The following is a 14474-nucleotide window of genomic DNA, read 5'->3' on the forward strand; positions in this document are numbered from 1 at the left end:
GGTTAAGTCTGCTGCCTTACGTAAACCTCCCGCCGGCTCGCCGATTGGACCCTGGGTCGCGCCGGCCTCCGATTAGCCAGTGCGCCTGGGCTCTACAGGCTGGGGGCGGCGCGGGAGTAGGCTGGATCCTGTCGGCTGGCAGCGGGAAGTCGGTGCTTCTGTGAGAGTCCGTATTTTGTAAAAGCCATGAGCTACATCAACCTGCCCAACGTGCTGCCCAGCTCCCCCAGCAAGACCCGGGGCCAGATCCAGGTGCGGGGTCCATCCCGCGGGGGCTCGGGGTGGTGGCCGGCGTCCATGCGTCTGCTGGGAGCAGACCCCAAGGTGACCTTCTCCTTCTCTCATAGGTGATTCTCGGGCCCATGTTCTCAGGAAAAAGGTAATAGCCTTTTTGGGGGTGGGTGGGCCTCCTCCTTCTTGGGGTCCTCCTCTCCTGTTCCCCGTCCTGGGCCTGCTGCCGTCCCCGTCCCCACCCCACCCCACCCCCCAGCATTCCTTCCCGCCATTTCTCCTTCCTGGAATCCAGTCTTGGAGGAAGGCGCGCCCTGCCCGCCGGCTCAAACTCTGCTTCTCTCTGGAGCAGCTGGTTACAGCCTTGCCGCCTGCCCCAAGTCTAAAGAAACCTGCAGGACAGTCCATTTGTGTCCACTGTGCTCTGGGCAGTGTCCCCTCGCCTCTGGCTGGGGAAACTTAGTTACTCCCCATCCCCGGGTGTCAGTGGCCCGACCATCCTTGAAGGGCCCAGGCATCACTCCAGCTCAAGGCCCTCGCTCCGAGGGTCAGACGCCTGGGACCCAAAACAACAGATGTGGCCCACAATGGCTTTGCGAAGTTAATTCAGGAAAACTCTTGAGCCCTGGACACCTTGGGGATGCATGCAGTCGGCCTCTGCCCAGCTTCCCCCTGTGAGCCTGAGTACCGTGCTCCTCCGGCCCTTCCTGGGACCCCCGAGCGCTGCTCTCCCCATGAAGAGCCCCCAAGTGATGCAGGGCCTTCCAGTGCATTTCTGGGCGGCAAATGCAGCCAGCCCGCGCTTTCTGCGGTCTGTCCTTTGTGAGGTTCAGGCTTCCGCCACTAGAGAGTGGTGGTGAACCGGCGTCCGCGCTGGCCTCACCTGACCTTGTACTCTTGCAGCACTGAGTTGATGAGACGGGTCCGCCGCTTTCAGATCGCCCAGTACAAATGCCTGGTCATCAAATACGCCAAAGACACGCGCTACAGCAACAGCTTCTCCACACATGACCGGTCAGTCCCTGTCCTCTTTGGTCCTGTCCAATGGGAAGAATCCCAAGGCACAGGACATACTGTCAGAGCTCCACTCTCCAGTGAAGATAGCTTAGGAATTGGCCATCCTCCCTGCTCTAGCCCACTGGTTCTCTAGCGCGGTGGGGGACCCCCCCACCCCGGCCTTTGGACAATGTCTGCACACATCTTCAGTTGTGTGTGTGAGAGGGGGCTCTGGCCTCTTCTGGGTAGAGATGGACAATACTGCTATATTGCTCTGAAATTTACACCAGAGGCTGCAGATTGGTTTTGTTTGGACTTCGTTGATTTTTGTTTAATTATTTTAAGTAATTTGTCCTCAGCTGGGCCCCTGTCATCTTGTGACCTTCTGGGTTATATGTTTCTCTGCCTGAGCTCTGTGGACATTTCCTCCCACAAGCTCAGAGTGGGGGTTAAATTTAGCTCCTTGGCACTGACGTTCTGAGCCAGAGGCACGCGTTTCTCTGTGTCCTGGACTTGCTCTGGACTGTACCAGAACACAGGAGCTGCATTCCCAGATTGCCACTGGCTGTCCAGACAATAGCCACCCAGCCTGTGGCCTGGGGTGGGAGCTGCGGGGTGTCTGAAGCTGGTCAGGAGGTAGATTGGAGAAAGCCCAAGACTTGGAGTGAGTGCCAGATTCAAGCCATGCTCTCTGGCAGGGCTCTGTGATGCAGGTCCTTTCTAACTGAGGTGTCTTCTGCAAAGGGTGGGATGTGTGTGAATGACCGGGGTGAAAGAGGAGGAGGTAATGCTCTCCTGAAAGCTCTGCCAGGGTCACAAGGCACTAACACAGGCTGACAGCATCGCAGAGCTCCAGAGACAGTTCCTTGCTGGAGCCACAGCCAGCTTGCTGCGTGTTGTCCCTCTGATCTTTTCTACTTAGGGAGGGAAGAGGGAATTTAAAATGCCTGAAATATTGTTATATGTTCTCTCCAGAGTTTGAAGGTTATTAGGGAGTGGTCACGAAGTGCTTAATTTTGTAAATATAGTTACATGCTGGTGAGCCTGTCTGAAGTGTGGTTCTAAAGATGGGGCAGAAACGAAGGCAGAAGAAAACAACACTGTTTAAAAAAGAACAACTGTTCAGAAGGGCAGAGGACACTGCACAGCATTCCTCTCCAGGAAAGGCCCTGGCTGTGGGGACAGGGTGGAGTCCAAAGTGCCATTTAATGGTGCTGGAAGGTTCTCAAACCTGCCTCTCCTTTCAGATTCTGTTGGGTGGGATCCTTCCTGTGGGAGACAGCTGATCTGCTCTGAAGGCTGGAATCAGACTCATTACATCCTGGCTCTGCTAGCTGACGGCCACGTGATCTTGGAGAAATCCTTTAATCAGCTGGGGTGCCAACTGGAGGAAATTCTAGGTCACAGCTCTACCCACAGGGGCCTGAGCGTATATCTGCAGGAGCAGGGCTCTCCTACCCTCAGAGTTACAGCTTTCCTGGGCCCTGGACACTTTTGCCGTAACTTTTAACTCCATAAAGAAAAGCTTTGCTTGTTTTTGAGGTTGAGGAATCACACCTAGGGCACATGCTCTCTGGCACTAAGCTACATCCCTAGCTCTCCCCAAAAATGTCACATTTTATAGTAGCATTGATATAAAGATAAATATAACCCTGGCTGAGTTATGTTTATTTATTCTTCTGAATAAATAAAAGTGTTGGGCTGGAGGAGTGGCTCAAGTGGTAGAGTGCCTACCTAGCAAGCGTGAAGTCCTGAGTTCAAATCCCAATACCACCAGAAAAAAAACCAAATGAAAATATTTTGTTGGCACTGTCCCTGGTAAAATTGGCCTTAGGCTCAATGGTAGCAGGAGTGCCTAGCATGCTCGAGGACCTAGGTTTGATCCTCAGCACCACAAAAAAAAAAAAGAAAGTTGGCCTTGTCTGCCCACTGCTCCAAAGGGTAGGAGAGCTTTGGAGTCTTCATTGAAGTTCACATTGGACATTGTTTATTTCTAGTGCAAAGTCTCAAGTTGAGATAGCTTGTATTAAATGGCTGGTTTTCTGAACGAGACCCTTTGGAGATTCTCCCCAAATCCCTCTACATAGATACTGACTTCAAAACTGCTGGGCAGCTCTGCTTGATGGGTAAAAGTGGTCAGACCACAAGGGCACCCTCACCTGTGTTCTGGTCCTGACCCGCCATCCCCCACCCCCTTGCCTTGCTCACGCTCTGACCTTGTCTTCCCAGGAACACCATGGAGGCAGTGGCAGCCTGCCAGCTCTGCGATGTGGCACAGGAGGCCCGGGGTGTGGCTGTCGTGGGCATTGACGAAGGGCAGTTTGTAAGTGGGCTTGCTTTGGCATCACCTTTTCTAGAAGCTCTCTCTGGCATCTTTTCCCCCTGCTGGTTTAGAAGTTCTTTCTGATCGCTCAGTAAAGTAACAAGGTTAGCGGGCTTCAACTAGTGTCTAAAAACCTCACACACTTCCCTCACGAGTTTTCATGTTATAGACTGCATAAGGATTTATTTTACCTTTCTTAAAAAAAAAAAATTGTGGGTGTAGCTGCTTGCCAAGTACACGTGGGGCCCAGCACCCTCCACACCAACTACAGTGAACAAAAAGATAAATTTCTCAACACTGATGTGTTTGGCTCCTCATTGCTTCCTGCTTGATACTTATGGTCTGTGTGTCAGCTTTCTGTTGCTGTGGCAAAACACCTGAGAAAATCAACTTGAGGAAGAGTTTACTTTGCCCCTGTTTCAGAGGTTTCAGTCCCTGGTCATTCCGGGCCTCTGGTAAGGCAGCACCTGCGGGGGGAGTGTGGTGGAGCACTCACGGCCTCCAGGAAGCCAAGAGAAAGCGTTTTTTGCTTGTTTGTTTATTGACTGAGACAGGGTCTGGCTAGGTAGCCTGGGCTGCCTTGAACTGAGTGTGCAATAGTATCTTGCCTTTAGCAGTAGGAATCTTCTTTCATTTTCTTCCCTGTGCCAACCATGGCATGTGGACTTCAGGGCCAGGGAGTATTCCAGCAGAGCACGAGGTGAGGCTAAGCATACTCAACTGCGCTGTGGACCTCGTCTCTGCTCATAATCAATATTCATTTTTGTTTAACAATCATTGTTTTGGGCTTTGTTTTTGGAATCTATGTTGTTCCTTCCTGAGAAAATCTTGTGTTAGTCTTCCAGTTAACTAGATTTTGTTTCTTGAGAAGCACATATTCTGATTGGTTTGTGGGTTATCTTTTTATCTTTTTTTTTTTTTTTTTTTTTGGTGATACCGGAGTTTGAACTGGGTTTTTTTGAGATAGGGTCTCTCGAACTATTTGCCTGTACTGTCTTTGAACTGTGATCCTCCTGATCTCTGCCTCCTGAGCAGCTAGGATTACAGGCATGAACCACTGGCGTCTGACATGGGTTATCTTTTGAGGTCTCGGTTTCCCTCCTTTGCTTTGGATTTTTTTTTTTTTTTTTTTAAGTTTATCTTGAAACCAGAATTCACTCTCAAAAGGGCCTAGCTTATGTAACCCCTTAGACATTTTTAAGTTTGCTTCTCATCTATTAGGGAAAGTAAGGAGAGCTGCTGTGACAAATATACCCCAAATTCCAGAAGCTTAACTTGCCAAATTTTTAAAAATACCTCAATTGTCATTGTCAGACAAACACAGAATATATAGATGGTATACAACCTAATGATTTGCTATAAGTAGCCCATGCGACAGAAATGTATTTCTCACTCATAGTCCTAAATGGTTCCAAGTTGACTGATGGGGATATCCACCCACAAGGATTGCCGTTGGTGACATCCACAGTGGCTCCATCAGTTGGTGGGAGGAGAAAGGCCCAGCGGACACCGTAGGTGCGGGGTCTTCATGGCCGGGGAGAAGTTGGGTATATCACCTCTGCTGGCCTTCTGCAGACTAGCATCTGAGCACAGTTTCCTGCCTGCACCCTTAACCTAGCTCTACACCCTGGAGGAAAATATTTGCTTTTTGGCAAGGTGTCATCAATCTCTGGTCATCCTGCCTCCCAGTATAGAATCAGGTGATGTAAGTCACAGACGTACACTTCACTGCCACAGTGAGGCTGACAGGTCACCTACGTTTTTAAGCCTGTACGGTACGGCGGCAACCTTTTGGGCGCTGGGGACACGAACCAGACGTCCTATGCTTGAGTTTCTCTATGTCACGTGGTGCTAGGAATTAGGGGGAGGCCCACGATGGGGCAGAGCATTAAGGTAGGGATGGTCAGAAGAGGCCTGAGTGTGGAAAAGAGTGAGCTAGCAGGAACCCAGGGGCCTCTGAGCAGAGCGGAGGGCAGCTGCCAGCAGCTGTGCCTTCGGAGAAAGGTGTGACTGGTTAGTAGCCGGGGCAAAGGGCTTTGAGCAGGCAGTAAGGACTTGGTTGTGAACGCTGGAGAAAGACAGGAAGTTGCTGAAGGGTGCTGTTGGGAATGTGGAGACTGGACATCTGGTCCAGAGGACAGTGGTGAGGCCAGCTGGGCTTTTGAAGAAGCCCCCAGGGAGGACAGCAGCTTGGCTGGGGTTATGGATTATTGCACACACCTCCTGGCTGCATTTCTCATGACTAACATGGCTCACCCCTTCTGCTTTCAGTAAGGCTATTTGTGTCTTTCTCTCTGGGTGCCCCTGGTCACACGCTGTAAATGTCTCTTCTCTATTTTGTGCCTAAGTGTGCTTGTGGGTGCTTCACTCAGTCCTCTACCATTAGGATTTGTTTTTTTTTGGTGGAACGCAAGTTTGAACTCAGGGCTTCAGGTTTGCATACCAGGCACTCTCCCACTTGAGCCACACCCCCAGTCCGTTTTTGCTCTGGTTATTTTGGAGATGGAGAGGTCTCTTGAACTCTTTGCCCAGCCTGGCCTCAAACCACAATCCTCCCAATCTCAGCCTCCCAAGTAGCTAGGATTATAGGTGTGAACCACTGGCACCCGACTGGGAATTTGTTTCCTCACTGCCACATCCTTCTCTCCTGCCCTTGGTGGCTTTGCCATTGAACTTTTAATGCCAGGTTACAGAGCTCATGTTCCAAGGGCCAGAGCTCATTCCAGATGTGCCATGAAGGGCTGATGGAGTGGCTCAAGGTGTAGAGCGCCTGCCTAGCAAGCGTGAGGACCTGAGTTCAAACCTTAATACCACCAAAAGAAAAAACAGAGAGAAAACCCAGCTGATCCACGAGCCTGCTAGCTCTTGGCGAGATGTTGAGGAAGGTGAAAATGTACTTGCAGGGTTTTTAATCTCACTTTTGTGTAATGGGGAGGCTCACTGAAGGTCCTGCAGGTGCAGAAACAGTGAGTGGACACTATCACCATCAGTAGGCTCCTTGCTACTTTTCTATACTCCAGTCCTGTGCGTTAATTATGCCTGCCTATCCAGAAAGCCCTGGATAGGCTTACTGAGATCCTTGAAGTTTGATTTTATTTTACTTTTCCTCGTAATGCTGGGGACACAGCCCAGGGCCTCATACACACTAGGCAAGCACTCCACCACTGAGCTGTACCCCTGAAGTTCCATTTTTAAATGTAACCTTCCTTAGACTGCTATGGCCTCCATCACACAGCACTGAGATGGGGTTTTAAACAACAGAACCTTATTCTCTGATCTTGGCCGGAAGTCTAAGATCAAAGTGTCAACAGGACCGGTTCCTTCTGAGGGCAGTCAGGAAGGATCTGGGTCTCTCTCGTTGTTTTACAGAGGCCCCCAGCCAGATGCAGAAGTCTGATGCTAGGGCCTTGGTACCAGGTTTGAAGTGGCACATGGCTGAGCCATGGGAAAGACTGGGCAGCAGTGGCGAACATGTCGTCCTAACTGGGAGCATGTATACGGGGCACCTGTGGGAGTGAGGGATCAGCTGGTTCTCCAGCCCTGGCTGTGGGATCTGGCTCCAGGAAGCCACTGCTCAGGGTAGCAGCTCACCCTCTCACTCCACCCTTGTTCTAGTTCCCTGACATCGTGGAGTTCTGTGAGGAAATGGCCAACAATGGAAAGACCGTGATTGTGGCAGCCCTGGATGGGACCTTCCAGAGGAAAGTAAGGCACCTGATCCAGCCCTTGCAATGGGATTGGGAGGGGAGGAAAAGGGCCTCTCAGTCAGTGGGCACAAGGCAGTATACAAAGATGGTCAGTCCACTTGATCCTTCTCAGTGAAGGATGCTCTGAATGATAAGGGCTGGACCACTATGTGACCAGACCTTGCCTGAGCCTAGGGCCTCCCTGGTCTGCCCAGGAGTGGGTGTGTCTACACTGCCTGCCATCTGCTGCTAGCAGGTGCTCTAAGTTGGCAAAGGAACAGAGCAGAGCATGGTGCTCTAGAAAAGCAAGGTCAGAGTGATTTTTCCTGGCTTTGGTGCTCACGAATCAAAAGGGTTTCAAAGAGAAGCAAGAGTCCCTGGCCAGGTGACTGAGCACACCTGCCATCCCATGGGATGTAGGCTTTCGGCACCATCTTGAACCTGGTTCCCCTGGCGGAGAGTGTGGTGAAGCTGACAGCAGTGTGCATGGAGTGCTTCCGGGAAGCTGCCTACACCAAGAGACTGGGCCTAGAGAAAGAGGTAGCCCCATCTGTCTTTTGTCTGCGAAGTAGGGCGGGGTTCTGCCTGAGTCCTGCCCCTTCACACCTATCTCTTTGTACCTCTACCACCAGGTGGAGGTGATTGGTGGAGCAGACAAATACCACTCTGTGTGTCGCCTCTGCTACTTCAAGAAGCCTCCAGTCCAGGCTCCAAGGCTGGACGACAAAGAGAACTGGCCAATGTTGGGAAAGCCAGGGGAGGCCACAGCTGTCAGGAAACTCTTTGGCCCCCAACAGGTCCTACAGTTCAGCTCTGTCCACTGAGGGAGACTGGGGCCTCTTACTCCCTGTGTGGCCTCAGAGAAGCAGGCCCAGGGAGGAGATGGGCTCCATCTCATGAACTCTCTGCTGTGGGCCTGCACTTCAAACCTGGTCACATGTCACATCCTCCCCTTGGCCTTTTCTTACCCCTCCCACCTGCTGGGATGACCCACCTCAGGGAGGCTGGCCATGTCTGGTGGTTTGGGGTCTGGCTACTACAGATGTTCCCTCTGGGGAAGGGCAGAACCATATGTCTATTGGGACATTACTGCCACCTGCTTCTTCCCCCTTTGTGGTTTTCACTGCTTAGTTTTTGTTCTCCCTGGCAAATCCATACAGCATCTCCTTTGAAGTTGTCCTACACACAGGCTCTCATCCTCCCCACACACACCCTAGGACAGCCTGGCCTGGACTCCAGCCCTCTTACTGCCCCTTGAGCTGAGGGCCCTACCTATGCTCTGGCACTGGTCTCCAAAATAACATCTTTTGGGCTGACAGAGTGGCTCAAGTGGCAGAGTGCCTGCCTAGCAAGTGTGAAGTCCTGAGTTTAAACCCCAGTACCACAAAAAATATATACTATCTTTCACGTGAGTGTCACCAACTCTGCCAGGGCTCAGACCCCAAGAACTTGTTTCAAAGTGGTGGGCATGGCCCATGTGTCTTTTATAGTATATATGGAATTTAATATTAAAATTCAGTAGTGGGTAAAGGCACATTTCTCTTTAACCTGGGTTTCCCCAGGTCTCATATAGACAGCTCCTCCTGTGATTTGGTTGGGGATTTTTCCTAGGTCTTTTTGTCGTACACTGATCTCAACCACAACTCTTTTCAACAGAAATGTCCATGGAGCGTGTCCTAAAGAGGAACAGTTGCCTACCTTTCTGTCTGTCTGGTTTCAGGATATAAATGGGTAAACAGTGCCTGGGGCCCAGGTTGGAAAGCCGTGGTGTTGGTGTTGCCAGCTGGGGCTGAGAGGCCAGTTTTTGTTTGTGAAACAGACACTTGATAGTTGGAGAGCTGAGAAGACAGCTCAGTTGTGCCTCGGAAAGTGGGCTCAGACCCTGCCAGTGGGGCACTATTATTTTGCACTTGGGATTTTGAAACCGTCAGGGCACACTGTTATCAGTTCCTTGTAATTGTTCAAAAGAGGAAGCCAGGGATTGCTTCAGGGGCCCTGCTTTCTGTTAGAAGTGGCCCACTCAACAGGAGTGAGAAAGTGGCCAGTCCTACTCCCTGTGCACCAGGAAGTTCAGAAGGGCTGGACAGTGGAGGGCGTGGTTCCACCCCTCCTATTGTGCCCCTCTCTCTGCTATGAGTGGTGAGAAGGAAAGAACTACAGGGATGAGGCTTCAAAAAGAAACTCCCAGGGTCCCCTTAAGTCTAGAAAGGCAGCCACGGCACCCTTGCAAAGCAATCTTTAGCTTGTGCAGCTGAGCATGGTTGCTGTTTTGGGGTACTGGTGGAAGGCAGTGTGAGAAATGAGATCCCAGATGGGGGTGATCACTACTTCTGCAGAAGGGGGAACCTCAAAATGCAAGTTCTGGGCTAGAGGTATAGCTCAGTGGTACAGTAGTAGGGTGCTTGCCTGGCATATTCAAGACCCTACTTTCTATTCCCAGCACTGCAAAAAAAAAAAAATTCACCTGGATTAGAGGTATGGCTAAAAAGGTGGAGCACCTGCTCTGCAAACACAAACCCCTGAGTTCAAACCCCCATCCCACCATAGAAAAAAGTTCCCCAAATCCCCTTTCCCCCACCAGTGGAATTCTACCCCCAGGTGGAAACACACATTTATTTCATCTCCGAACCAGTCCACCAATCCAAGGACAAGGAGTGCTCCCCGCAAGGCTTCGATACATTCCAACTGTGGGGCTCCTGCCCTCCTGATGCTGCATGACTAAAGTTGCAGAGGTTTTACATAAAGCTGGGTGTTACTGTCAGGCAAAGCCCTTCCCTGCTACCAGAGGTGGGAACAAAAAAGTATTGTCCAGTCCCCTCAGGGTGGACAACTGGCCCCCATGGCTTTCAGGAAAGCAGCTCAGGGCAGATGGCACGGAGTGGTAACCCCAGGGATACAGCAGTAAGCACAGGGCCCCTAGCCCAAGGTTAGGCAAGGGCAGGACCAAGGCCCAGAATCATGGGAGGCTGGAGTGACAACCCTGAGTGAGGAAATGGGGTCCTGAGCCCAGCACCCCAGAGAGACAGCTGGAACCCCTTGTCTTTGGCAAAAAGCCCAAATAACTGGCTTCCAGAGCCTCTGGCTGGGCTCTGTGCTTTTGGGCTGGAGGATGCTACAGCACTTGTCAAAACAGTACATCAGAGGGCACTCTGGCTACTCCGGGCAGGATGGGGGGCAGGTAGGGGTCATTAAAGCAATGAGCTAGGGAGACAACTGTGGTAGAACATTTGTCTAGCACACCCTAGGCCCCGGGTTCTAACCCCAGCACTGCAAAAAAAAAAAAAAAGCAATGCAATATCTAACTAAAACCCCCTTCCTAAAGAATGCCCTTGAGGAGTGGGTGGGTGACTGGAGCACCTTTGGGCACAGGCACTTTGGTGCTGCAGGAAGGCAGGCTCCCCAGGCTGCCAGCTGTGACAGGTGCAAGGCAGAGGAGAGGGGCTGCAGCTCCAGGAGGCAGGCCTCAGGGTGGAGGGGTTGCCTAGGTGCCCTGTCTGCCTCCTTGCCCCGCCCCCAGTGGCAGTTTAATACACAACGGGCGGCTGGTATCCCTCAGTGGTCTCTGCATTCTGGGTGAAGGGTGGCTGCTGGTAGTTTTCCACTGATGCACTGGGATAGGAGGCATAGGCCGTGCTGGGGTCCGGGGCGGGGTCCACATAGTTCTGGATGAAATCGTCCACTCCCACCTTGTAGCGCTGGTAAGCCAGGGAGGCCAGCACACCCTGTAGGGAGACCCAAGGGGTGGGCAGGGCAGAGGATGCAGGGCCAGAAGGAACTTCAGCCCTCCACCTCAGTCTTTCCTTTTTTTCTTGTAAGGTACTAGGGATGGAAGCCAGGGTCTTGCACACACTCTTAACACAGCTATGTCCCCAGCCCTGCTCCCCAGTCTTCACCAAAGACCACGAACCTGCCTGCCTGGGCATACCTACCCAGGAGAAAATGGAGAAGAAGCTGAAGGTGATGGCTGCTCGGGCTGAGTCGGCTCCCACCAGCACGTCACTTAGCTTGGTGGCTGCCCACTGGTTGGTAAGGAAGCAGAAACCAACAAACCACAGGAAGGTCCAGAGAGCTGGGGAGAGGACGGAAGGAGGAGGGTCAGTTTCAGGGAGGGGTAGGGGCTTTCCAGGGACCTAGGAAGGCCCCAAGGAGGAAAGGAAGATCCTAAGGCAGAGAACTCCTACAGCCTCAGGATGTAAACTACAGCAGCAGAGGGGAGAGCTAAGGGACTGACCACTGGGAAGTACCCAGTCAGGAGGCCTGGTGCCAGAGCCCTTCTCGTGTACCCCCACCCCCTTGAGTTTCAACAGTCAAAAAGCCTTCTGTCCAACCCACAGTATAAAGGGACCTGGGCAAAGCCTCTCTGCTTAAGTGGGGCTAGTGAACACAAACTGCTCTTCATTCCTCCCCAGGGCACCAAGGCCCCTCCATTGCAAAGCCCTGGTGCTAACAGCTCTCCCTCCTTCCTGTGCACCTCCCAAGGGCAGACAGGGGCCACAGGCAGATACCTGAGAAGAGCAGGTCAGCGATGACCAGGTATTTGCGGTCAGTGGCATTGCTGATCTGAGGGAAATAGATATCAACCACGAAGAAGAATGCCGAGGCCAGGAAGGCCAGCACCCCAATGGCAGAGCCATAGCGGCAGGCGTCCTCATTGTGGTTGAACACACAGTACAACTGTGCAGACTCCGAGCTGTTGCTGTAGCCCTCGCCGAAGATGCAAGAGAACACGATCAAGGCAAAGATCTGAGGGGGAGAGGAAGATGCGGTGGCCACCCAACAGATCCCCATGGGGTATGTCCAGTGCATACACATGCAATGACTGGAGATCAGGGACCCTGACAGGGTGTGGGGTCATTCACCTGTCCCCCTACTGCTGTCCCCCCTCTTTTTCCTGTTTTTTCAAACAGGGTCTCACTATGTAGCCCAGGCTGGTCTCGAACTTGTGATCCTCCTGCCTCAGTCTCCCCAGTGTTGGAATTACAGCATGTACCACTACACCTGACTGCTAAGGTGAGCACTGCAGCCCCTTTTGGACTTACTGGAGTGAGGTGATGGGCAAATTGTTCCCTAGGCATGCCCAGACCACAGTCCCCCATGACCCGGGGCCCTGCCCAGAGATTTCTGGACTGGGGAGGGGTGGGGAACGGACGGGGATCTTCTGGGAAGGACTGCCCCTTCCTAGCAGCCTTCCTACAGAGGTCATCTCATTTAGACTGGTGATGGGGATGCAAGGTAGTCACCCACCCCCACTTCAAATGAGTTTTAAATTAGATGGGCTGCAAAGTCACAGCGCCTTGGCTTGGAGTCTCACTCACCCTGTGCTGTCACTTGGCACCTGAGTCAGCTTTCCAGTGATTTTGCCTGAACAGCCAGTGAAGAGGATCCACACCTCTGGAAAGCCATGCCAGGGGCCCCAGGATTTCTACCTTTTCAGCAGCTACCCAAGCCCTGTCCACGTCTTCCTGGGTCCACACTGGACTCCCCAGGCTGGCCAGCCTTCTCCCTACAAGGATTTCTGGCTTCTTTGGCATCCTAGTCTCTTCCCCTCCCAGGAACCTCCAGTCTGTCAACACCCCCACAGTGGGTCTCTCTGCATCAGGGGCTCCAGACACTCTGACCACAGGCCTGTGGGCACAGCTCTGTACTTAGACCCTGCAGGAGCCAGGATAGGGGTTGTCACCAGCTGAACTCCCCAGAGGGATTCCAGTCCCTTACAAACAGCCCCATGTCACTTTTCCTCCTCACCAGACTTCAAGGTGACCACTCATCCCATCCCACCTCAGCAGGTATCCTAAGTCTGTGTCCTAAGACACCCTCCCACCGCCCCATCCCTCCCCCACAGTCCCTATCCTGCCCTTCCAGGGAGCTTTCAATAGGACTCTGGAGCTGGCAGTCACAAGCTCCACCCCCAGCTGCGGATGAAGCCGGAACTCTGGGAGCTGGGTGCTGGACAGGACTCCTGGCACTGCCATCCTAGCCCACAGGGCATCTATCTGTTCCTTGGGTATAGCCCGGGATGGAGCCTGTCGGACCCCAGTCAGGCTGGGAGGGGTCAGGGGTGTCATGAGGCACCTTAGAAGGCTCCAGTCCCGGCCAGGTACCCTCTGAGTGCACTAGGCCCACGCTCAGCCTGGCAAGCTAACACCTTGTCCAGTTTTCAGCTGGCTGTAGAAAGGCAAGGACAGCCTCCATACACTTGGGACTATGGGGCTTGCTCAGCTTATGGAGAGAGGCACATCCCGGGAGAGTAGACCCATGTCCTGCTCCTGAGTGGAAAGGAGACCCTGTTTCAGAGCGCCAGGCCCACCCCCTCCCGGCACCCCACGTGGCTTCAGAAAGCCCCTTCCCGGTGAATCCCCCAAGCTGGGAGTCGCGGTGAACCGGCCACCTGTTCTGGAGCGGCCTCAAGCTCCTCCCACTGCCAGCAGGGCGACAGGCCTGCTCCCCGCTGCGCCTCCGGGACACCCCGCGCCAGGGTGCTGGGGACTCGGGAGGTTGCGGGTGCGGCCGGGCCCGGGACTGGGTGGAGGAGGCGGCTGTGCTCGGGGCCAGCGAGTGGGCTAGGCGACAAGGCGAGGGAGGGGACAGAGGGACCCTGCACGCCGGCCCCACGCGCGCCGCCAGGCCCCGGACATGCGGCCGCCGCCACCTGTCGCGCTCTCGGGCTGGGGGATCCCGCGGGGACTCGGCGGAGGGGGGGCTCCCCTTGGCGCCCCGACCCGCTGCCCCTGGCCCCACCCCAGCTTACCAGGCACAGGACGCGCGCCACCACCTGCGGCTGCGCCAGGAAGCGCTGCAGGTCGAAGGAGCCGCCCGCCTTGGCCGCGCCGTAGGCCCCGCTCTCCATGTCGCCGTCGCCGTCGCCGCCGAGCCTCAGAGTGCCAGAAACCAGCCGAACAGCCCCGCCCCGTCCAGTCCGCAGGGGGCGTGGCCACGCGGCCGCCAGGGACCGGGAGCAAAGTGCCGCCCTCGCGAGCGGCGGCGGCAGGTGGCGGACAGTGCAGGACCCGCGTTCGGAGCCGCGGGGAGGGGTGCAGCCGCGGAGTGCTCCGTGTCCACCCCACTTCCACGGCCGGGGGCGCGTCCTCCTGCTACGCTGGCTAGCAGCACAACCAGAAAGGGTCAGAGAGTCCCCAAGAAAAGGAACGGACGTGCCCCACCCCTATACTCTTTGCCCTGCCCTTTGGTCCCCTCTCCAGGAAGCCCACTAGACGCCCGTGTGGACCCCACCTGCCCAG

At 54.0% G+C, this 14474-nt stretch overlaps 2 protein-coding genes across 4 annotated transcripts; one reads left to right on the forward strand and one right to left on the reverse strand.

The window, feature by feature from the left end:
* The first annotated feature begins 34 nt into the window (after window positions 1-34).
* Tk1 (thymidine kinase 1) lies at window positions 35-8766 on the forward strand. The gene is made up of 7 exons (XM_020158830.2): window positions 35-252; window positions 348-379; window positions 1135-1245; window positions 3457-3550; window positions 7166-7255; window positions 7657-7776; window positions 7869-8766. The coding sequence occupies exons 1-7, from the start codon at window positions 187-189 to the stop codon at window positions 8058-8060; spliced, it is 705 nt and encodes a 234-aa protein (XP_020014419.1). The 5' UTR covers window positions 35-186; the 3' UTR covers window positions 8061-8766.
* A 1069-nt stretch (window positions 8767-9835) lies between these two features.
* Window positions 9836-14139, reverse strand: Syngr2 (synaptogyrin 2). 3 transcript variants are annotated; one of them, XM_020158831.2, is made up of 4 exons: window positions 13985-14139; window positions 11742-11979; window positions 11166-11305; window positions 9836-10958 (listed from the first exon to the last, which is right to left on the reverse strand). In XM_020158831.2, exons 1-4 carry the CDS (start codon window positions 14081-14083, stop codon window positions 10761-10763), a joined length of 675 nt encoding a protein of 224 aa, XP_020014420.2. In that variant the 5' UTR covers window positions 14084-14139; the 3' UTR covers window positions 9836-10760. The 3 variants fall into 3 exon arrangements, with proteins under 3 accessions (XP_020014420.2, XP_073901135.1, XP_020014421.2); XM_074045034.1 differs by having other exon boundaries at window positions 9836-11011; window positions 11094-11305; XM_020158832.2 differs by lacking the exon at window positions 11166-11305.
* Between the last annotated feature and the right edge of the window lie 335 nt (window positions 14140-14474).

This window comes from Castor canadensis, chromosome 11 (genome assembly GCF_047511655.1).
Source record: "Castor canadensis chromosome 11, mCasCan1.hap1v2, whole genome shotgun sequence".
Taxonomy (NCBI): domain Eukaryota; kingdom Metazoa; phylum Chordata; class Mammalia; order Rodentia; family Castoridae; genus Castor; species Castor canadensis.

Bases quoted from the DNA above. Each gene is read 5' to 3' on its own strand.
- Tk1 (XM_020158830.2), top strand. From the start codon at position 187: ATGAGCTACATCAACCTGCCCAACGTGCTGCCCAGCTCCCCCAGCAAG. The intron at 380-1,134 runs GTAATAGCCTTT...GTACTCTTGCAG, and splicing joins CCCATGTTCTCAGGAAAAAG to CACTGAGTTGATGAGACGGG. The intron at 3,551-7,165 runs GTAAGTGGGCTT...CCCTTGTTCTAG, and splicing joins GCATTGACGAAGGGCAGTTT to TTCCCTGACATCGTGGAGTT.
- Syngr2 (XM_074045034.1), bottom strand. From the start codon at position 14,083: ATGGAGAGCGGGGCCTACGGCGCGGCCAAGGCGGGCGGCTCCTTCGAC. The intron at 11,980-13,984 runs GTAAGCTGGGGT...TCTCCCCCTCAG, and splicing joins TGGCGCGCGTCCTGTGCCTG to ATCTTTGCCTTGATCGTGTT. The intron at 11,306-11,741 runs GTATCTGCCTGT...TCCTCTCCCCAG, and splicing joins CGCTGACCTGCTCTTCTCAG to CTCTCTGGACCTTCCTGTGG.